The sequence below is a fragment of the Perca fluviatilis genome, chromosome 16, assembly GCF_010015445.1.
Source record: "Perca fluviatilis chromosome 16, GENO_Pfluv_1.0, whole genome shotgun sequence".
Lineage (NCBI taxonomy): Eukaryota > Metazoa > Chordata > Actinopteri > Perciformes > Percidae > Perca > Perca fluviatilis.
The window spans coordinates 25,640,780-25,666,504 of NC_053127.1; the positions used below are offsets into that span (position 1 = coordinate 25,640,780).

A 25,725-nucleotide genomic window follows, 5' to 3' on the forward strand; every position below is an offset into this window, starting at 1 on the left:
CAGAGGGAAATTCCTGACAAGATATATGATGCTTCACGTATCATCTGAGAGATCTAAGGCAGAAAAATCAGATAGCATTACTAAATAACCTCATTATTATGCAAATGCCATGTATTCTATTTTATCTCACCCTTCTCAATAGCCCATATGGAACAGGAAGACACAGGGAGACCTCACGCTGGGCAACCGGCCACATCAAAATTCCTCCATCTGTGGTCAATTGAGTTTGTGTGTGTGTGTGTGTGTGTGTGTGTGTGTGTGTGTGTGTGTGTGTGTGTGCCGCGCGCGTTGATACCAGTTTTCAACCCACTTGTGTCCTATTGGTGCTAGCCCTCATATCCCAGCCAAGATGCCTAACCACTGATCCCCAGAAGAGTGATTATAGTCTAGGTTGGACTGGACATAACCGGATTGCTGGTCAAACTTGTGTCCCAAGAAGAGCGAAGCGGCCTATCACAGCTCTCGGATGACTCATACCCAGGTTTATTGGGCAATAGGAAGTTAAACAATTTCATTTAAGTCTGTATGTAGTCTGTAATAATTGATGGAACAAATTGAAAAATCAAAAGCAGCTCAAGGATTAAAGATAACCAATGTTGACTAATGTCATCAGCGTCAGCTAACTGAATGTAATCTCATCTTGTGTAATTTGTTATTTTATAGAATTCGTAGTTATTGATTATTGTGACTTAAAAATGCATGCCATGTAAATAGCAAACTCCCAACTCCCAAAATAATGCAGTCTCCCTGTTAGGCAATCAGTAATACATTCTGTAAATCACTTTGATTTTACCACTAATCAAAATCTGATCCGCTGTGTCTGAGACACGGTGGATGGACAGATGGGACAGACAGAGACCAGTCCTCTGTCTTCCTCTGATTTCATTGTAGAGGACAAATCATGGATCCTGAAAGCAACCAGACATACAAGACAAGCAGTTTTCATGCTGTGAAGCAATCAATTTAAAGAGAAAATAAAAGAGCTCAGTGATTATGATGAAAGTCTATTAAAGTAAAACAGCACTGTAATCAAAGCGATTTAGAGATACGGGGTGTGATGCAACAATCTCCAATGCAAACAAATACATGCATGTACTGTAGGTACACACACACACACACACACACACACACACACACACACACACACACACACACACACACACACACACACACACGTGCAACAGATGGATAAACATTTTTGATTAGAATAACCAACAAGCTGAGCGATGTGCACGCTGCACGCGTGAACATAAGAGTGGAAAATACACATGGGGAAACTGAAATGGAGTGCACTCTAACACAGCCTGAAGACAAGAATTAGAAAAAAAATGGGAGGAGGGAGCAGCTGCTCAGGCATACGAAAAAAGGAACTCCAGAAATTAATTGCTGCAGATCAGGCAGCATACATGTCATATATCAGAAATGTTATTACTGTAGTTGAATCTACTCATAATTCCAAAGCCAAGAACCATAAGGGAATATGTTGATGTCTACTTCAGTGAAGCAGAGACTGTTACAGACCACACACTCTCCTTCCTATCTGCCACCATTATAAGCCAAGGTCATATTACTTAAGTCTGCAATAATATTTAAAAGGCGGCAAACATAAATCATTAGAACCTTTAACACAAAATTCACCAACTAATATAAACTCAATAATGTATTATTGCTAATAGCCATCGCTGGCATCAATATCCCTAATATGAGCATGTCTTGAATAAAAAAAATTGCATGGACTGGGATGAAGTCGCACTGGAATGCAGACTCGTAACTATCGGTAAGCAGGGTAAGCGGTGCTTACCGCCCTACGAAGAAGCTTGATTGGTTGGGGTTAGGCATTTGACCTCAAGTGGTTAAGGTTAGGGTTAGGGGATTGGTCAGGGGACAGGACCTGTACATGTAAAAATGGACGCCTGACCAATAGTAGTGTGTGAATGCTATTGAAGGGCGGGTCTTGGCGTGGCCATAGTGGGGAAGAAAATATCACAAGCGGGAGTGAGAACGGGTGAAATTAATTTCCTTGTTTCTGTTATGAAGACGAGACGTGTGTGACTCGAACATCTTACATTTACCAACAAAACGTACAGCGAAAGACCGTGCAAAACATTTCAGACCATCCTGCCAACCTGTATACATTTTAACATCACTGTACGCTGTAAGGTTTTTTCACTCTAAAGTCACTGAAGCGGCTGCTGTTTCAATACAGTCGGCTGTCTGCGGCAGGTGGGGCTGCTGCTCCATTTCCCCCGCGACTGACGCGCGCACGCACACACAATCACACACAGTGGATGCAGGAAAAAACGCAGATGAGACAACACGATGACCTAAATTGAGGACAGCTACGCTCGTTATTGTAAGTGCAATTATAAATTAAAGTCCAATAAGTACTTTATCAAACCGTATGAATGTGTGTGTGTGTGGCCAGGATAGGAAATTAACTAACAATGTAAAGAGCAACAAGCCACTGACAGTGACATACAGTGCCTTGCGAAAGTATTCGGCCCCCTTGAACGTTTCGACCTTTTGCCACATTTCAGGCCTCAAACATAAAGATATAAAACTGTAATTTTTTGTGAAGAATCAACAACAAGTGGGTCCCAATTATGAAGTGGAACAAAATTCATTGGCTATTTCAAACTTTTTTAACAAATAAAAAACTGAAAAAGTGGGCGTGCAAAATTATTCAGCCCCTTTACTTTCAGTGCAGCAAACTCTCTCCAGAAGTTCAGTGAGGATCTCTGAATGATCCAATGTTGACCTAAATGACTAATGATGATAAATAGAATCCAGCTGTGTGTAATCAAGTCTCCGTATAAATGCACCTGCTCTGTGATAGTCTCAGAGGTCCGTGTAAAGCGCAGAGAGCATCATGAAGAACAAGGAACACACCAGGCAGGTCCGAGATACTGTTGTGGAGAAGTTTAAAGCCGGATTTGGATACAAAAAGATTTCCCAAGCTTTAAACATCCCAAGGAGCACTGTGCAAGCGATAATATTGAAATGGAAGGAGTATCAGACCACTACAAATCTACGAAGACCCGGCCGTCCCTCTAAACTTTCAGCTCATACAATGAGAAGACTGATCAGAGATGCAGCCAAGAGGCCCATGATCACTCTGGATGAACTGCGGAGATCTACAGCTGAGGTGGGAGACTCTGTCCATAGGACAACAATCAGTCGTATACTGCACAAATCTGGCCTTTATGGAAGAGTGGCAAGAAGAAAGCCATTTCTTAAAGATATCCATAAAAAGTGTCGTTTAAAGTTTGCCAAAAGCCACCTGGGAGACACACCAAACATGTGGAAGAAGGTGCTCTGGTCAGATGAAACCAAAATCGAACTTTTGGCAACAATGCAAAACGCGTTATGTTTGGTGCGTAAAAGCAACACAGCTCATCACCCTGAACACACCATCCCCACTGTCAAACATGGTGGTGGCAGCATCATGGTTTGGGCCTGCTTTTCTTCAGCAGGGACAGGGAAGATGGTTAAAATTGATGGGAAGATGGATGGAGCCAAATACAGGACCATTCTGGAAGAAAACCTGATGGAGTCTGCAAAAGACCTGAGACTGGGACGGAGATTTGTCTTCCAACAAGACAATGATCCAAAACATAAAGCAAAATCTACAATGGAATGGTTCACAAATAAACATATCCAGGTGTTAGAATGGCCAAGTCAAAGTCCGAGACCTGAATCCAATTGAGAATCTGTGGAAAGAACTGAAAACTGCTGTTCACAAACCGCCTCCATCCAACCTCACTGAGCTCGAGCTGTTTTGCAAGGAGGAATGGGCAAAAATGTCAGTCTCTCGATGTGCAAAACTGATAGAGACATACCCCAAGCGACTTACAGCTGTAATCGCAGCAAAAGGTGGCGCTACAAAGTATTAACTTAAGGGGGCTGAATAATTTTGCACGCCCAATATTTCAGTTTTTTATTTGTTTAAAAGGTTTGAAATATCCAATAAATTTCGTTCCACTTCATGATTGTGTCCCACTTGTTGTTGATTCTTCACAAAAAATTACAGTTTTATATCTTTATGTTTGAGGCCTGAAATGTGGCAAAAGGTCGAAAAGTTCAAGGGGGCCGAATACTTTCGCAAGGCACTGTATATGTTCATATTTGATTCATTCAATAAATTATTATTTTTTGTCTTAAATCCATCAGCCATTTTCATATTATACCAACATTTGCAGCATCCTGAGCCTTTGTTGTAAGGTTCCTAGGAAATCTCAGCTCAGAGTAATTAATTAATAGTAATAATTATTATTCTCCTTTCCTTTTTATTTTTAAAGAACTATACAAAATTTTTTTTTTGCAACTTTCACTGTCTTCTGCAACTTCATTGCAACAAACATACAAAAGACATCGCAACTTTTATCGGAATTTTTTACAAAAGCTCCTGTGAAATCAGGCATTTTGGGCCGCAACAATCTCAAAAAAAGGCCGCGAAATCCTGGAGGGACTGCCCTTGTGTGTTTTTTCATGTGCGATGGTGCGCATTCACCAGTGTTTTTTTGTTGTTGTTGTGTTGTCATCTCATCTCTTATATGCTGTGTCTCTATGATCCTATCCTGTCCTATTCATAGCCTACTCGTGGACATTGCGCCGTCATAACGTGCTGTAGTAGGGGGGCCCGCCTTGATAATCCTGCATAGGGGCCCGGTGGTGGCTTGTTACGCCACTGCTGGAATGCCCACCAAGCTCAGGTTAGTACCAGTCAACGACAGTAAATGTGTGACTGACACCATCATTTCCAAAAGTGGCTCTAAAATAGATCATGAACTACATTATTCTCCACTGTAGACCCCTGACACTCTCTCACAATGTAGATTCTCCACTGTCAAAGTTGAACATGTATAACAAAACACACATCCGTGTCGATATTTCCGGGGCCCAGCGATGCAAAGGCTGACAGCCGGGGGTTTATATATTGCGTTTTATCTAACTTAAATGGAAAGACACATCATGCTCACCTCCCCATTTTTTTGCCTGTCAGTCATCTCGACTGCAATGAAAAAAAAGCTTTGCACCAGTACAACCTGTCACTCTGCCACACAGATGCTTAAAAAAAGACTTCACGTCACTATTCAGGTGGAGCTGGGGAGGAATTCCTCTGTCTCGTTTGATTTTTCTGTCTAATCCTTCATTTTATGTGGGCTCTTTGTTATCTCCCTGAAGTGGGAATCACATTTTAATTAGGTCTATTCCTTGGTTAGCATTTTCATCTTCGCATCCCCCTGTCCTATGTGCTCAGCCTATGGGCTTTGCTTCGTTGTCGGAGACCCCGCTCCCTGTCACAATCTAACATCTCCCCCATCTTGTGCCATCTTTTCATCCTTTAACTGCTCCATCTCCACTCACAATCTTGCTCTTCTGCTGCTGACAACAAAGAACGCCCTGTCTGACAAAACCTGTTTTCTGCAGATGGGAGAAACACAATAATCAGCTACAACAATTGCCAAAAAGAAAATGCACATATTACACATCCTTAGTGCAAAGAACCAATGAAAATAGTCAACTGTTGGCTCCTGGGCTGTAAACAGCCAGCCTGTATATGACTAAATCTATTTATTAAATGGGGTGTTAGGCAATCTCTCATCTCTATAGGGCCAGAGGGAACTGCGGTATTGGCCGGACTTTTCCTCTCATGTACATCCACCACCCCCTCCAATCCTTGAATAATGGTGTCACTAATCGTCATAAATATATAAACAATTAACATTTGCAATGCAGATAAGTAAGCTAGCTAATGAGATCCAAAACAGTTGTCTAGTGAAGAGGCAATGCATCACTACCCTACTAATAATAGAACTTTGTTATCTGCTGTTTTGGCGTGACGGTGACACATTTTAGCCTTTGATCCTGCAACGTTGTGCAACTGGGAGCGCTTGAGATTTAAATAGTTTCTTTTCAGACAGAAATCTCTCTCCACACTCAGGATATGCAGCCTCATTGACAAAAGGTACACCTGTGTCTTTTTCACTTACACTGTGACAGTGACTGCCAATGCTGATCAACTACTCTATCAAGTCCTTGCTGATACATTTCCCATTTTGTATGGGGCATTAAATACGTATTACTTATCTTTAAATGAATACCCTGTTCAAAAAAGCAGAGCCACACATGCTCTTGAGATAAAACCATACATTAACACAACAAACTAATGATATACACAACACATATAAGGAGAAGGGCGAGACGTTCTTGGTGAGCGTTGAACTATCACCATGTAAAAGTGTCTAATCCAGAGAGCGGTGCAATGCAAAATACCATAATGACTGGAAATGCACCATGGGAATCAGTTATCATACTGTGTTACAAGACAGGTAATGGATTATGTTTGGCAGCTTAAAGCAGCAAAATTATTATTATGATACACTTCACAGTATAGGAGTTACAGCTGTGGCTATGATTTTTTTAAACATGGACCTATGCTGAGACCATCACTGTTGAGTGTGTGTATTGATTACTGTGCCTAGAAATTATGGCTCCTCCTGCACACCTAAGCTGCAGTGTAACTTGGGGCCAGCTAGCAGCAAGGAAATGCTTAGAGTAAACACAGTGTTGTCTGCACAGATGTCATGGTTTAAATTTATTTAGAGGGCAAATGCTCCATTAGTTGGGCTTTTTAATTAGCACACTTGTGAGAGAGGGTCATTAAGGAAGTCTGACAGAGGACCTGCTGATGAGTAGGATGGAGACGCGGCTAACTCCAGCCCTGATCACACTCTCTCTCACACACACACACACACACACACACACACACACACACACACACACACACACACACACACACACACACACACACACACACACACACACACACACACACACACTTATATATGCCCACACACTCTCCCACACAAGCAGAGATCTGCTTAAAAACAAATAACATTTCACACCACACTGTCATCGATAAACACAGCAAGTCAACGTCACAGGTGCCACAACATTTCAACTCTAAAATGGCCACAGAGCACAATAAAAAAATCACCCACAAATGTCTCCATCGCATAAAAAGCCACACACACATGCAACACATGCGCGCGCACACACACACACACACACACACACACACACACACACACACACACACACACACACACACACACACACACAACACACACACACACACAAAGACAGACTTGCACACATCATACACAGATGTTCATACACCCACGTGCACATACAGGCAGAATGTGAATGAAAGAGCCTATTAGAGTAATTTACATTCAAATACATATTCATAGAGAACACAAAAGTATGGGGGGGGGGGTTGTCACCGTACCGTTTTCAGGGTGCTCGGTCTCTCCAATGCTGCCATCTGGAGTGGTTCTCTCATAGTGGTCCTCAGGCAGGGTCAGGGGTCCGATGCGAGGACCAGATGATGACTTACTGCTGGGAGTCTCCGATTCCTCCAAGCCGCTGTCATAGTAGCTGTGCTGAGAGGCGTCCTGCAGGTCCTGCACAGGGTTGGTGGTGGAGAAGGTCACTCGCCGATGGGGATGCTGAAAAACAGAGAGACAACAAATGAACATCTTCAAAACAAGGAAGTTATTTTTCAACTAAACTTTTCCTCCTGTTTGATGGTTGCATGGAGACACCCATCAGGGTTAGAGCTGAAGCCGATCTTTTCTCAATTTCCATCTTTTTACACTCCCCAGGCCGGGCTCAGACTTGCGCGGTAAATGAGCGGTCAGGTGATGCGTTTACATTAGCGCGAAAATGGATGCTGACGAGGTGAAACGGAGGTTGGCATCTGGAGGACTTATTTTATTTCTTTGTTCCAACTTCCAAGTGGCCTATAGCCTACGTTAGTCATGAATACATTTTGTTAAAAAAATGTATAAATGACTCATTCTTGACAAAAGGCAAAAAAGCTGTGTGCGTGCGCACATTTGAATAATGTCGGACCGTAAACGGGTTCGGGCTTTTAAAAAGCTGTCAATCAAAATGTACTTGTCGGACTCGGGCCGAATTCAGTCGGGCCTAACTTTTAAGGCCCGATTACAGCTTTAATCAGGGTTGTATGGTAACAGCTCCAGCTCAACACTTGCACATTCAAGACTACCGTCTGAATTGAGCTGGACTTATAAAGTTCACTCTTCAAAAGTCAGAAAATAGTATTAAATATTAAACACTCTTAAATATTAAACAGTCTTTTGCACTGTTATTATTCTGCAGATTATATAAGGAAGAAATATGTGGACAGAGGGAGGTTGCAGACTTCAATAATGAGAGAGAGAAATTAGCAGCAACAGCAGAAACTGAATAACCTGGGACATAAAATACAGACAAACTTTCCATACTATACCACAACATTTAAATCCTCAATTACGGGGCATGTATTTACATATGCTGTACGATACTGTCCTGTATACGTAAAGAATGATTAAAATATTTGTTTGGGCCGTAAATAATGAATAAGTATGTACAGTTCAAGAACGAAATAAAGAATATTTTTTAAAGACTTCTGGCATGTTGATACTGTATGTGATGTAAAACTGATGTACACCTCATACAGTATGATATTAAATAGCATAGGTATAAATCCAGGGTACAGATTGTACAGAATTGTGCATTTATATCCGTTATTCATTGTCCATCTTATTAAGGGCTCCAGATAGAGGTGGAGTACAGGATGTACAGAAAGAATATCCAAGTACAAGTTCCATTTGTGTATTATTGTCAGTAATCTATACAATTATACCCAGAACATACAACTGGATAGAGGTAGTCTATGTAGAGAGATACATAAAGAGATTGCTGTGCTTGGAAACAATGTTTATACATTTGTGTGGACTTGAAAGCCATCATTATAAAAAAAAGTGTCAGAGGGTGTGACAGACACTGAGAATGTGAAAAGTATTATGGTTGCTGTTATCATTATTAGTCAGACAAAAGTTGAATTTTCTAAATCTTCCACTGCCAAATTAATTGTGATGACAATGATTGGTACACTAATCAGTAGCCCCAGTGAGCTACTTCCTATCTCCATATTTTAATATTTCCCGTTTCCACAGCTTTTGATGTTTAACCGAGTGGAAAGCGAGACAATATTTCTTCAGTTAAACTAAAAAGGATTCCCAAGAAGATCTAAATAAGGCTAACAAAAAGAACAAAACAGAACATTGGAAATACAGTTTGTGACAGCCACTAGTTTACGTGCATTAGAATATATCATAAGATCTGCTTTTCGCTTTTAGATACTGATAATATTTGATGAAAGAGTAAATATATGAATGAATGAAAATACTGATGAAATCCTAAATCTGATAGCTTGAAGAGGAGCAGAGTGGCATACTAATTCATTCAACATCACACCCTTTATCAAATTGAATGGCTTGTAAATACAGTTAGGAGACCATTAAATTTCCTATTCCAAAGATCAGTTTACTAATGGCTACTTACCACCGATCCACAACAGAAAGATGACTCCTTGACGGTGCACATGCAACTGTGCTCTTCCCCCACCCCCACACATGAGCACCTCTCGTAAAAGTCAGGAAAGCACTGATACAGCAGAACAGGCCTGCCTCTGCTGCACTAGTCAGCCCAGATCAATACCACGGGTCTGTGCTTTCTACCATTCAGCCACTTTTCTGGCAAACAAATCCATGGTAGAAATCATTTGAACCATCAGCCTTTTAGTACATACACACCACCTATTGAGAAATGCTTTTAGAGCTTAGGTAAGTGCTATCAACAATGTGTCCTTAATACCGTTAGTGGGCTTCAAAATGTTTCCAGAAACCTGTTCATCTCCCAATCATCTCAACCATTCACATTTTCCTTACTTCACAGTCTTTCATTAAAATAATGATTTTTTTTTGTTCTAGGTTGTATCATCATCACCCACCCCCCCTCATTTTCCAACAAAAATGAAAGATTGTTGAAATAAAACAACTTTTAATATCTTTGTTTGTGATAGTGATTTGTATGCTTGGTGCACAACTGAGAGAAAGAAAGCAAGAGCAGAGAGGTTTGGGGGGGGGATACAAATAAATGTAAATAAACAATAAATACTCTAGACGAAGGTCCAGAACGACCGAAACGTTAGTTTCTTTAATAAATGGTGATGCTGTAGCAAGAGCAGAGTGCGTAATTTTCCTTTCTACAAGTCAGTGCTATTTTCCAATGTACCTGCACAAAATAATTGTTGGATGTGCTAAGTGTTTCTTTGAAAGGGGGGTTTTCTTTCTATTAAACAGGCTCTTTGATTGTTGCATCTATACACAGTAAGTTAGTAAGAACACAATGTTTATCCTTTCTCACAAAGATGATACAATACAACACTACAGAGTGTAAAATTAGAATCTATTTAACAGGGAGTCTCAATAGATAACTCCTCTATCGCACCAGACAATAGTGAGTTATTCTACTATTGTTTCTGTGATACCTCAATAAACTTGCTATTGACTCATGTGGCTGGACCAGACATGATATTCTTCAATAGTGAATTCTTAAAATATGATTGGAGGTCACTGAGGCTCCACAACTATTTAAATGTTAGGGGGCATTTAGTTGTTTAAATATGGATTCTTGCTTAAACTTCTCCTTAAGGCATCACTCCAGAGAGACAACATGTTTCCTGGGTATGATAACTAGCTAAGGCTGCAAAGATGGGAAATAGATTCTCCTTTTAGTCAGAGCACAAATCCTTTGCCAGGCCTTGGGGGCTGCAGGGATGCGGCAAGACGGAAGGATGGAAGGGGAGGCTGAGCAGGAGTTGGGAGTTGGTCAGGCAGACACGAACGGCGCTTTGGCTGGAGGGGACAAGCAGAAGGATTAGATTCTAGGAGACTGGAGGCGGGAGAGGGGGATTGTTTGGGCATTGTGGTACGAGTAAGAAGCTATGGGGCTGAGAATGAAAGAGGGGACATTTACGATGACATCTGAATTCATAACCCCATTTAGTTTGGGCTAAAATGGCCTCATTTATATGCCTAGTATTACAATCCCAACGCAGATGGAAAGATACCGCAGGATTGTGTCTTTACAAGGGGACCTAGACACATTTTAAAGTAGCAATAAACAGCAATCATCTACTCCTTACCTAGAGCTCTTGTAGCCCTTTGGAGACACTTTCTTTTCTGTCAGACTGCCAGAAATATTATATACAACCTACTGCCAGAGAATAATTCCAAGTCGCACATGGATACAAAAAAAAAGAAAAAAAAAAAAAAAAAAAAAAAAAAAAAAAAAAAAAGGGGGGATGTAAAAAAAAAATTTTTTTTTTTAAAATAAAAAATATTTTTGATATAACGAGGTATTTAATGGTCATGTATAAAATGAAAAGTGATTGAGAACACTGTTTTGTGATATAAAGTACGACAACTTTCACTTTATACAATGGCAAATGAGCTATCTGCCACTACATAAAAATAAGAAAAAAGTGAAAATGGCAGCAGCTGTATGTCTGCCTATTTTCCTCAAGCTATTCAATGCCATAGATCTTACATTTATCTACACAACAACTACCCTTTCACCTTGGAGCTGGAATTGTGTTGCTTCACTTTCTTGAACATAATGCACATGAAAAAACAGCACACTCTACACCTACATTGACTGCAACCTCAGGGGTACACAATAGTGGTTAAAAAAAGAAGTGAAATGGTACATTGAAAGTCTTTTGATGTGCTTGTGTTTGCGGTTGTTATGTAAGCTGCAGTTACACATTGTTAATTAACTATTGATGTAATATACAAACCTATACAAGAAAAGACAGCTCTCCCTCTCATCCTCCAATTGATTTGTACAAGCCAACATAAAGTATAGGGGCTATAGGGCTCTATGTGTGTGACTATAGTTGGGCGCACACATAAAGAATTCATCTAGTAGGGTGAATTATAAAGAACACCTTCAGTTATTGGTGAATTTTACAACTTCTGATTTGCATCTGATGATTGAAAATAATTGGCTACTGCAACACAATGTGGCACAACTGGTTATGGTTAAATATGGTGAAATATTCTGAAGCAGATATTCATAACTGATGATGTGTATGCGTTAAATCATAAGCTTGAGGAATTTTAGGTTATGCTGGGACTGGCAGCCCATATCAGATTTTTTGGCTGAGACATCAAAATAAATATTTCATTGATCAAATCTGATTTAAAACACATTCATGGGCGGTTTGATATCCGATTTAGAATTGCCCTTTACATCACCTGCAAAATCACACATAACCGTGACGTCAGAGAGCTGTCAGCCCTAACAGCTAGCTGTGACTGCTAGGAAAAAAAACATTAATCAACCAGCTCTGTCACTAATGTCACACAATGTTATGTGGTGTGATGGAGGACTTCTGCACTGAGACTACGTATTGCAATGGTGTGAAAAGTGAGAGGATGCATCTCCATTATTCACCCAGCCTGCAGCTTGCTGTTTTGTGTCTGTATTGGAATAAATGCACCACCAGTTTGTGAATATACTCACGCCTATGTCGTTTCCACAGCAACTGACGCAGATGGGTTATTGTAAACGGTTATATCTAATCGCTTGCAAATAACAGTCTGGACAGCCTGTCCTAAAGATTGGATTTGAAATAAAAAATAAATGATTTGCCTGCAGCTTGAATGGAGGAATAAAAAGGGATTCCTGGGGCAAATGGCTGTGCCTAAGCAACACGGATAGCATTCTGGTGACTGTGGAGCATCAAATATTGCCATTGCGGATTTGCACCACTGATCCCTGATGGGACAGCAGACCCCACTGCTGTTGTGCTCTCCCATAGCACAGAGTCCAGTGAAATGCCCAGGAGCAACCTGACACCACTCTGCCGTCAGGTGCCCTGTCATCCAGCCAAGCCTCACTGATTGCCAGTGCACAGGGCTGCTGGTACTTATGCAGATGGGAAAGCTTTTCCATCGTCTCTGACACTTTTTGAGCAGACTTCCAGTAAAGTCGCCGGTGAGTTAGAATTAGGGTTTGGATCTCTGTCTCATGCTTCCACGTTTGCATTTGTATTTTGACTGATCTGGATGTGAACATTTGGTGATCAAGCTGGCGCCTGCATTGTCTGTAATTTAACTACCTTGTAGGAAGTATTCCCTGGCGTACTGTATTTTACAGCAAGTGGCGGCTTAATGGTTGGTACATATGGTGGGACTACAATCCAGAGTGTAGTGGCAACAGGATAAAACCAGATATTAACATAATAATAAAGCACATTTAAAGCATCTCACACAAAAGACGATATCATTATTATTATTATTATAATAATAATAGTAGAATAATTCTCTGATGGTTCTTCTATTTGATATGCATTTTAATAGCAGTTCATCCTTTAATATCTAACCTGAAATTTGAAGCTTGAGGAAGCATCTAATCTTTGAGGCATTAACCTCTGAATTTTAAGCCAAAGTGTTTGATACCCCATTTATAACACTTTGATTGTATCTTCATTTATGCTACACTGACTGCTTGCTAAAAAAAGATCTGGATCAAAGTCAAATATTCAATTATATTTTATGAATTAATCATGAAAAATCAATAAAAAATTAATCAATCCAGTTATCTATTTTCCTCTGGTGATAAATAACAACATGTGATACTGTAGAGTAGAAAAAAATAGATGATGTGCTATTTGCAGTAATATATGTGCCCCTCTATATTTCATTGCTATGAAGAGAATGTCTTTACAAAATCCTTTTTCCAAAAGCTGAAACAAACAACGGAGCTCCCTCAACACTGTATTTAAATAAAATACCTTGTTATTGGGTGCAGTATCTTTTCTTGTAATAAAGGTAAACTAGTAAAATGAGAGGCTCCAGAAGTTAAAGCATGTCTATATGTTCCACACAGAGACAGGTGGAGAGAGGAATCTGTAAGGTTATGAGAAAGAGCTGCATTTCATTTAGTTTAGAATGGAGATCTTTTAACAAGTTGTGAAGCCAAACAACTATAGTACACTTAACTGGAATACCCTCAACATTTCAAGCTGCAGAGAACCTATGTGGCCCTGTTTATCAAGCCTGAGTTGAGGTATATCGTATGTGTATACTGGAGCTGGAAGCCAGACTTCTCCTACTGAATCACAGCTATGTGTCTCTCAGATATTATAAAATGGGTTTTCTGCCCATGTTAAAGGAAATGGCTGATGTCTCAGTGCCCCTGTGATATGAAAAATTCAATTTAAAAGGATGAGAGAAAGAATGGTGCACGGCCTATTTTCATTCCCCCACATTGAGAGATATGAGAATGATGTTCCGTTGTGTGGAGGAAATGATGCCAATCGTACTGCAGAGAAATTCCTTCATAATTCAATTCAATTTCATCTGAATCTCAATGGCAAGCTCCTCTGCCAGAGAGGCAGAGCGACAGAGACAAAAAGGTAGGGCTAGAGACTAAGATGGAAGAAGAGGGACTAAAGATTGAGACTGAAACAATGGAGTAATAGAGAGAGTCGCAGAGAGCAGCCAGACTTTCTGAAAGGTAAGAAGACAGCAACACAAAGCAGAGGGGATGTGGATAGGAAAAACATGTTTCAGTAATGATTCATTTTGATCATTGTGGCATTTTAAGTATAGCCAATCTAATTTTCTGTAATTACCTCTCTGCAGCACCTGACAAAAGCAGAGAAAAACATTTTTTAACATTTTTTTTTTTTTATTGAGATCTAACAGGACGGCTTTTTGTGAGGAAGTGTTCGGACTGGTAGGTAAGTTAAGTATATAGTCAGTAACCTAAATAATGTTATTGTAAATGTGCAGCTAAACTCTTTGATAGCCTGTGAGAGTTCCCCGAGAGTGGGACCTAGAATTTCCATTTAGTTACAATCTTTGTGAGTACATCCTGGCTCTGGCATTTTGGGCGTGTATGCAGGAATCAATGAGCTGCTGCCTCTGAAGGCAGAGAAAAAATGAGCTGCACCAACAAATATGACAATGAAGAAGTACACCTCTCAGTGTATGCAGCAAGCATACAACCATAAAGACTGAAGCAGTTGCAAAGGAAATGCATATGGAACTGTTTTTATTTTCCATCCCACCATTATGTCCTCCATTCTCATCCCATCTACGGCTCTCTTCTTTCTGTCTTCTCTCCCTCTTTCTCTACACACACACACACACACACACACACACACACACACACACACACACACACAGTTGTTTTTGTAGGTGCAATAGCTCCAAGGCAAGCAGCGTGGAATTGGAGTCTTCAAAGAGTCTTGGATTATCAAAGAGACACAGCTACCAGAAAACTAGGGGACACGCAAGAGAGGGGGAGGGAGGAACATAAGCAGGAGGCGGGGAAGGGGAAAGAGTGCAGAGGAGTCAGCACGGGTTTGCGTGGAGGATAAAGTGATCAGACAGGGGAGTGGTGGGGGTGAGGGGTGTATAAGACCAGAAGTCCCTTTGTCCGCATACTGCAAATGGAGAGGAAAAAAGGCTGGAGTGAATACATTAAAAAACAATCACATAGGCCTTAATGGTCTTGATAGGCAAGACCGAATTCGCATTCTTCACTGTCCGTGCCGCAGCCGCCTATTCTGGAGTTTTCTTTTTTCCTACATAGAGGATTTCATTTCAATGGGAGCATTGGCCTTGAAATACCATAATGTTGTCACAGTAAAACCAAGTATTACTGCTGCAAGAACCACCATGTGTGAATATAGCTGCCACATCTAATGACAAATCTGACTGTTCACGCCATTCCATATGACAGGATGTGGGAGTGCTGGTGTGAATGCATCACCCTTCGACAAAAAGCTCTCCGTCAGCCCCTCTGTCCCACAATGAGCTATGGATGTCTTTTTTTCCATTACAAGAACACCTCTCACTATAGAACACATTTCAAGCCAGTGTATGAAACTGATTCTGGTCGGTTCACTGCTGTCAGCTGCGGGGCATCATCCGGCAATGATCCTGCCCCACTCCCACAGCTACTACACACAAACCTCCCACTATCACTGACCTGGTTTGAACTAAATTACTCATTTAGTGTATGATGAGAGCGTAAAATGCTCCTAACACACAGTGCCAAAAACAAATCAAAGTCCAAAAAGTAATCTTCCTCTCACTGCGCAACTCTTCTTGAAAAATGTGGAAAGATGGGTACTTGTGTGAACAAAAGTGTGCCCCCGTGCCTGCATCCATTTGGTAATTTTGGGGAATGCCATGACATCTTTTATTCTGACAGTGTGAGTATGAGAGTGAGAGTTGTGTCTATGCATCACAAATTGTTGAACTTTCATCACCTCTGTCTACACATACCATGTGCGGATGTTCTGTGCTGGTTTAACGGCATCAGATAGTGAAGGCGAACATAACCACAAAACCCAAAACCACATGAACAAGTCCAAAAAGTGGTATCTTGACTGCCGTTTTTGAGCCACAGTGAGCTGATGTGATGAAGTGTGTGGATAGTACACACACAGATTAAGAAAATAAAAAAAAACTGTCATTCTAATTATAGTGACTGTGCAGTAGTTATTTTAACACTGTTAAACATTATCAAATCACTTTCTGTGTGCTTGAGTTGAGTTACTAGTAACTCATCAAAGTCATTTATATACGTTTATATGGGTGTTATGTAAAAAGTAATACAAATAGTGAGCCAGAGTTGATTAATACTTCACAATATATTGTGGTTAATTGGCATTTTTTCTGACATAATGAAATAAGATGATGGAATGGGGAAACACAAATGTAATATTCTTTTGGTGTCAAGAGAGATTTGGAGGGAAGGGATGAGCTTTGGGGAAAGCCAGAGAAAGGATCAGTGGCAGAACTTAATTGGGAAGGGCACAGGATTAAAAATGTGATTGGTTTAGGGTTTAGATGGTGATGTCTTTCTACTGACGCTCTCATTGTCTTAAACTGTTGGGACTAAATATGCTAAAATTAGCTCATAGGGTCAAAAGAATGAAGAGGATTTTGAGAGTTTGGGGTTTACAAGCGATGTTCTTCTAGACACTGTGGAAAGGAATAAATGCTCCCAACAGCAAAAAGTACATAGGAGAAATGCAAGACACAAAATACTGTCGAGAAAAATAGAGGGAGTCAGAGGATCATACAGTAAAGATGGAAAGGAAGTGCAGAAGCTGTTCTCTGCCAAAACGGAAAGGAAAAAGAAAAGAACGGAAAGACTACTACATGGTGAAGTTAGAAAAGGCTTTACCAAAGACAAAGATGTTACGAAGATAGCCAGATAAATAAGTTAAGACAGCAGTAGAATAAAATTCCACAAAAATAATAAGATTCATGTGACAGAGGAGGAACTTTATCGAGGAAGAACTTTATTGGTGGTTATTCTTGGTGCAAGTCTGAAATAACTGAAGATGTTTTTTGTTTGTTTTTTACTTTTAAGAGTCACACCTTTTGACCCTTGAATGTAACATAGTTTTAATAATGCACAACAAACGTTCTATAATATGAACTTTGGTTTTTAAACACTGAATGGCTCTTATATTTAACCATGTTTATCCACTCCCCATCATACAGAAATACAGGATTACGGCCACATGTGAAAAATGTATTTGAGTTCTGAGTTTAAAGTCAGAATTCTGAGAAAAAAATCTAAATTCTGACTTTAATCTCAGAATTCAGACTTTTTTAAGTCTAATTATTATTTTTTTTAAATCAGAATTGTGACTTTAATCTCAGAATTGTGACTTTATTCTCAGAATTATGACTTCAATCTCAGAATTCTGACTTTTTTTTTTAAAGTCTAAAATATATATATATTTTTTTTAATAAAAAAAAAATCTCTTTTAAACTTCTTTAAACTCAGAACTCAATAACTTTTTTTCACATGTGGCCCTAATCCTCTTCCATACCATCAGGCTTTAAACATCTTTTTGAGTTTTAAATATCAAATCGGCATTTATTGAAATATTAATTTTTTCACAAAAATCTGATCGATGAGTCGTGGGATTGACACCTCAAATTTACATTTATACAATTGTCCTTTGTTGTCTGTGTTTTTTATTATCTAATAGTCTGTATGAAGCACTATATTAGTTAAGTGTATTGCTTTATTTCCCCAATGAAAAGGGTTAACGTTCGGGTCAACTCATTCAGATTTAAAGTTTCCTCAGCTTCTCTTTGAGTGATTAAGCTCTATAAAACTCAGTTCATTTTAGTTGCTCCTTAGACCCAGACATTATCACTCCCTAGGAGGCTAAAGTATATTTGCAGCATAATTTCCAGGAACGATAACAACAGTTGCATTTAGAGGAGAACTGTTGTGAATTAGAGTGTATAGCTTGGCATGCAGGGAAAGTGAAAAGCATGAAAGACTCTCGGAAGTGGATAGATGATTATAACCCTGTACTATTTACCGTAGACAGACTAGTCTTTGTCCGTGTTATGGTGAGGGCAGGGCTGTGGTTCTGTGTAGAAGGATACAGGCAACAGTCTCCTTTATGCGTGTTATGTTTGCCTGTTTCACTGATATACAGATACACATCTGTAAACTGCCTTCACAATGGAAACACTACCAACATAGCAGTGGTTAAGTTATTTCAGGTAGTTGTGAGAATCAATGTCTCCCACCATAACTATGGATTCACATCACGACATACAAAAAACATGGTGACAGTGATTTTAATACTTCCAGAAATGTGGTTTCATCTTAAAACCTGACACCGTCTGACCTCAGCAGGATATTTTAGGTGGCATATATTTGCACCGTGTGACTCTAAAACAAGAACATCACAAGCTCCTCTGGTGAGTAACAGTCACTGCTGCACTGGTACAGAGTTCACTGCTTCTTGAATTGGCTATGATAGCAGCCAGCTCTAACCACGATTATGATTTGTAATTTATCCTAATCTGGCCCCCTATTACTGCACTGCAGGTAAAAAAAAAATGTTGGTCAAAACAAAATGATCTAACGCTGCTAAATACGTCTGCAACTGACGATTATTTTCATAGTCGATTAATCTGTTGATTATTTTCTCAATTATTCGATTAGTTGTTTGGTCTATAAAATGTCATAAAATGGTGAAAAATGTGGATCAGTGTTTCCCAAAAGCCCAAGATGACGTCCTCAAATGTCTTGTTTTGTATACAATGCATAAATATTATATATCGGTTTACTGTCACAGAGGAGTGAAGAAACTAGAAAATATTCACATTTAAGAATCTGGAATCAAAGAATTTTTACTTTTTTTAACTTGTGTTAAAAATTACTCAAACCAACTAATTGATTATCAAAATAGGTGCCGATTAATTTAAGAGTTGACAACTCATCGATTCATTGATTCATCTTTGCAGCTCTACTGCTAACTTGAGCCAGCTTCTGGGCTTGAAGTTGGAATTCCCTGATTTTGCCAAAAGCAAGAGAAATAAAATTTTAGATAAATGTCTGGAATTGGCCCTAAAGTTTGTCAGCTCACATCATCGTCATGCTCTATAATGCTGCTCAGCAGACGTTTTGGCAGCTTTGCAAATTGCAATATCTATGTGTGTGTTTATCCTGTATGGGTTCTGAGCATCAATGGTCAATTGCAACTATATTTTATATATGAATAATGTCTCAGGGGCACATTTTCAATTCAATCTCCAACAGATGCACTCCTAAACAAAACTGAAGTAAAGACAAGCAGACTTTAAAGCCAATACTCAATAGACTTCTGTAGGATTTTAATTCTAAAATGTGACCGATGACCGGTCTGGCCCTAAAAAGGCCAGACTTAATCTGACTCCAATTCTATGGTCACTGAATAGTGTTCGTTTACTGGTAGATCAGAGAAATAGACTGAGGATTCAAAATAAGACTCAAGTTTCGTCCAGTTAAAGTTAATAACAAGCTTTAGTGAATGATATTGCAAAATACAAAAGCGTATGCATACGGATCAGATTACTTCAAGACAAAACAGCCTATTGCTACAACCTAGCAAACAGACAGAGTTTCCCCCATCTGATGCCGGCTAACCCAGAACCCTAACTTTTTATCCATTTTCTCTGCTTATCAGTTGGACGTAGTCCCGATCTTCTGGCTCCAGCCGGCTAACGATATGTAACACACTGTATGAAAATATGACCTCGACTTCTCAGCTCAAAAAGACAAGCCACTATTGTTGGACTAGAACACCTTCCCATACTTTGTGTCACAAATCACGCGCTTGCAAAACACTGACCATTGTTGTCTCTCCCTGTTCATCTGGGAAAGGAATCCTCCTTTTGGTTAACTTTTAATTATCTTTGTTGAGCAAATGCTGCATCTTCTATTTAATAAGTCGTATCACTTCCCAAGACCAGATGGCTTCCTTGTGACCCAGAAGAACAGAGAGAGAGACATGTCAGGTCATGAAATCTGTGGCCTTATACTATACTCTTAACAAAATAATCCTACACTTCCCACCATGCAGACGGTAAGGAGAAAGAGGCCAAAGAAAGTTGTTTGATCTACTGAAATCATTATCAAATTTCATTATTGCTGATAGTTGCAGTGCACAATACATTTTCTATTTGTTTTACTCTGCAAGTAGTTGCTTCACGTTCTGTGAAACCAATCAATATTTAAGCCCAGAGCAGAAGTTGCACAGTCACCACACATTAATAGCTGTCTGTGGGCCAGTATTCACTTTGTCAGTTTACTCATGTCAGCAAGGAGTGGTAAGCTCAATTGAGCAAGGTTTACGTCACATCCCCACTTAAATGTTATAATACTTAAATCACATACCCATAGAAGATTGTTGCCAATTAGCTTTTTGTTCATATATCTTCTTTCTCCATTTCCTTTAATATACGGTAAAAAGACCATCTACCAAACTGTCTCTCTGAAAGACATATCAGGAGTATATAACACCAGAAGGTAAAGATAGACGGAGAAGAAGATTGGTTGAAGTAAAGAATCAGACATGAGAAAAATTAATCCTCAATATCCACTTCCTGCTATGTACCTTTATTGCCTCTCAAACTTCCCATCTTCAGAGTTAATATCTCTTTTGCTGTAGCAAGAGGCTTAGAAGCATGCATATACTTCCATTTGTTTGAACTGGAACATAATTGGATTGGGGAGAGGGATGGAAAAGCCTTCAACCACACTTAAAACTTTTTTTCCGGCCATCCTCTTAAATGTGCACGAAAGGGTGCGATGGCAGTGTTTAAGCGCGAGTGTGCGTGTGCATGTACATGTATGCATTGCTATTAATAGCATCTCTTATGGTCTCGCTTGTCTTGATTTGTTACCCTGCATACGAGATGTCCCGATTGTCAATACATTCCGAGAGCTGGATGATTTGGGAAGTGTGTCTGCATCTCGTTCTTGCACTCAAAGTAATCCTTACGATGCAACTGGATGGGGAGCCCTCATGCTCCTCCATCTTATAAAGGAACTGAAAAATCATGCTTAATTAGATTCATAGTGACCTTTTTCATCTCTGGCTACAAGCGCCCAGTCACTGCCAAAGCAGGATGTGTTCTCAACATTGATCTTTCCGCAGACCCGGGGATTGAGCAGAGCCCGGCGCAGTGAAACGAGGCAGAAAAACAACATATCAAAAATCATCAGATGAAGAGATTACTCGGTTTGAGTGAGCTGCGCTGTGTTGAGGCTTTTTTAGGAGTGAGCGTGTTTTTGTGAGAAGAGCTGTGTAATCCACCTACTGCATCTCAATCATACTGCAAACAAACTCACACACAAGTATCAAGTCCCTGCCCTCTGCTTCATGGCCCATTTGCCAGACATGCACACGTAATCCTACTGCCTTTCTCTTTCCCAGATCCTACCTCCACTCGCTTCTCCTTTTGCATCCCGCCACCCTGCTTTCCCCTTTCTGAAACAGCAGTCTGCAACTGAGCAATGTTCTTCCTGCAGGCTTCAAACAAAAGACGACTTACAAGTTCCATCCAGAAATAATAGATGCCCTGCTGATGAAGCCAATACAGAGATCTGCCTTTTCCAGGGGAATGTCTACTTTTAAATCTTCAACATACATACAGTAAATGCATGTATTTGCAGTGCATATCTCTAAATCAACTTTACACAGTTAAAACAACCAAAAAGAAATATACTGTAGGAAATTCTCATTTTGAAATCTTAAAAAATATGAGCAGATTTGATATGTTTGTCACAGTCGCACTGCAACTTTGGTATTACTGTGGGGGAGTACACTACACTATACACAGTTGATACAGATATGGTATGATATTGATGACAGATTTGATTAATCTACTGATGAAATTTTGGTGCGAGTGCTCCACAATGGGCTTTAGACAGAGCCCCAAAGCAGAATATCTTGTATGAATACTCTATTGCCATATCCTTTCAGAGCTCATTTGAGTCATATCTGACATATTTATGGCTCATCATGTCATATCGTAGCCATCAGAGTACAAGCACCATGAACCATTTAAATACTGTGGGCCATGCTGTCATCTCCTGTTAGCAACATATGTCTGATAGATGCATAAGAAGAGGCAATCGACTGGATTCTTTCATAGTGCTGTACAGAAGCTTGAGCCCAGACTTGGTGAATTTACTGGCAGGCATGATTTTGTAAGAAGGTCTATTTAGCTGACAAAAAAAATGACAGCTTCATATTGAATTGAATGCATGAGGGGCAGAGGTACTGGAAGCATAGGAAAATACAACAAACATGAGCCTTATCTGGATACAGAACAATACAATATATTTTTAAAGAAGTACAAGTTAACAGTTGCACCCAAGAAATCTATAATGATCCTTTGTGTGCACCTTAACAGAGTTGCCTGGCAACAGAACTAGAGCTCTGCAGTGAATTTAAGTGTCAAAAAAAAATACATTTGTAATCCAAAAGGCAACATGGATTACATTTTAGACAGTAGGAGTGCCTCTTGGACAAGATTTCAATAGCTAAGGTGGGCAAAGTAAATTGGCTAGAAGGCAAATCATTTTCTGCAACTTAATAACTTTCATGACAACGCCTCGTACCTGAATATGGATGGTTGAAAGAGTACAAAATAAGCACAACTAATTAACTGTGAAGGTTTTAAAAATGGGCTGTCTTAATGGACGCCGTTATTCATCTGCCTTCCAACAGGAATCCATGAAATATCACGAGGGTGGACGTGAGACTGATAAATCATGATAGCATATAGATCAGTGTCGTACCTTTTTTCCTCTGAATTATTGATTAACTCACATGCAGAGCTGCTGTTTGAAAACACATTTCCTGTTTGTACTGAATTTGTCCACTAAAAGCCGGTTGATAAATAAATACCTCATTAAAAAAAATGGGTTCATGGAAAATAATGCTTCCAGTATGCTTTATGTATGAAAACTCAGAGAAACACTCTTGCAATCTCCCCCTCCCCCCACACACACACACACACACACACACACACACACACACACACACACACACACACACACACACACACATAAATAAATGCAAATGTTTTATAAGCAGGCTGCTTATTTTCTGCTAAACAATGTTAAGCATTTACACAAAGGGACCCAAATGAGCCTCTGATTGAAGATGAAATCAATGCCCAAGCAACCCACCACAGAGCCTCTCAATCCCACATATGCATGATTAATACTTTAAACAACATCAATTCTCCTTCCTCTTCCACTTGTCAATGGCACACACACACACACACACACACACACACACACACACACACACACACACACACACACACGTGCATACACCCACGTGCACACACAGGCAGAATGTACCCAAATCCTTACAGGACTGTGCATGAACATACAGACACTGCCCCCTCCATCGTGGTTAATACATCAAACAGCATTAGCTTCCTGGATTTCTGAAGCTTAGACAGACACGGTTCTGACAGCCCATGATTCCTTACTGGCTGCCTCCCCCTCCAGCTTCCCCACTTTCTTTATTCCCTATGAAGTCTGTTTGGGTGGTAACAGAACATGCTGCCAAAATAGATTCACTTACATATTACCTTTGCTTTTTGTAAGCTTGTATAATGTCATGTTAGAAAGCCATCTCTACAATAAGATGACACTGCTGAGGAGCTTTAGAGGCTTGGGAGACGTAACAATAATAACCGCAAGCCCTGATCAACAAACTCTTTATTTCATAACATTTCCATATTCTTCTGACATAAGCAGGTATTTATAACCACATGTATCCAAGGTTTGCTTTTGTACCACCGGTTCATGGGCATTTAAATGAAGAGTCCCAGATCAGCATAAAACCAACACGCCATCAAATGCATTCAAATCTAACCTTTACAATTCAAAGATGTTTTTCTTTTTTTGGCAAGCCATTCTGTAACATCAATGAGCAGGTGGTCTACTGGATCATGGTCTAATAAAATGGACACTCATTAGTATATCTTTAGCATAAAGTGCTCTATAATTACCATGCGAGGCCTGTATCTTTAGAACGCAGTGCTGCATATGATCTCCATTTGATTTTACGCTGCTTTCAGCATACTGATATGAACTTTATTTTAGAGATCCAAGCTGTAGTCTTTCTAGTCGAAATTAGTAAGCAAAATTCTTCAACTCTTCTGTAATGACCCACAACCACAAAAAGGAAGTATTGTTCTCCCCTTATATTATTGACAAACTGTCCATTTTTGTGATGCTTTCAACATCAAATGAATAAACATGGTGTACCGTCCATGCAATCTCCATCTGTTTTCAATGGACTGCATACTGAATGTGTATTATCATAAAACACTACAGCAGGTCTACAATTTTTTGAAAGCCTTGCAATATCAAGCCCAATATTTACCAATTCCCAATACAAACTACACCATATTGTTGTATATAAACTGGTGTGCTTATCTCATCTCTTTCTTAGAGTGAACAAGTGATTTACGCATGAGCTTCGTAGGCACCAAAGACAGCACTGATATTATCTTTGAGTAGTAACGCTAATGCACTTAAGCAGATTGCTTCAGGATCTTAAATGGTATCCATTGCGTATACTGTAGCTCCTTGATAAATACAGGAAAAACTAAATGAAAAGAGAAAGATTGTGTGTGTTATGGAGAGCCTACTGGGCTGCTGATAGTGTAGCTTAAGTGCAGGGAGACTCACATGTGGTCCTATATACTGCAAATCCTCAAAAAGAGGATAAAGAGGCTTTAAAATCACATTTACAGCACAGGAGCAGCATCCCGCAGATAAATACAGATCATGGTATTTGACCCTGTCCATCAGCACATTGAAAGGCTCATGGCTTCTACACCATAGAGTCACAAACCAGGCTTTGTCACTAACAGATACAGCGCAACACATTGATGACTCTAAATAATATCAGCAGATGGGGAGACCTAGGGAACAACTGGGGACAAGTCAACTATGACTCCTGAGTTTTCCAGAATTCCGCTCAGTTATGTGACCTTTTATTAGATCCGTTAAATGAAAAACATGGCCTTGATTTTACCTCTCTGACTTGTGTTTGAAAAAGCCAGAATGCAGAGCGCGTTGTTGAAATATGGTGAAGTATCTGTGTACTTCACACAGATCGATAGGAATCCTAAAAGCCAGCATGCCATATCTGTTCCCTCATAACATTCAACAACAACCTTAAATGTCAATACTGATCACCATCTGCTAGACATTTTCTGTACTACCTGAAAGGAATTAACTTCACAAGATTACAGGAATCCAGTGGCAGCAGGAGCATGGATCTCGTTCCTTTAGTCATGGACGTTTTGTTTGTGCTGAAACCAATAACCTACAGTATGTCCCTGAGGTAATACAAAACCTGTGACCTTTATTGGGCCAATGTGTCACACTACACTTTTAAGTTACTAATACAAACAAGAAATAAACTCTGTAGATTAGATGTGT

The 25,725-nt window shown here is 39.7% G+C and overlaps 1 protein-coding gene across 6 annotated transcripts in view; it reads right to left on the minus strand.

The window, feature by feature from the left end:
- Positions 1-25,725, minus strand: part of pcdh1a (protocadherin 1a) — a 99,484-nt gene that overhangs the window by 17,045 nt on the left and 56,714 nt on the right. For all 6 annotated transcript variants that reach the window (XM_039778019.1, XM_039778016.1, XM_039778015.1 and 3 more), the window contains one exon: positions 7,295-7,514. In XM_039778019.1, the coding sequence (XP_039633953.1) occupies positions 7,295-7,514 (220 nt within the window). The remainder of the gene's footprint in view (positions 1-7,294; positions 7,515-25,725) is intronic.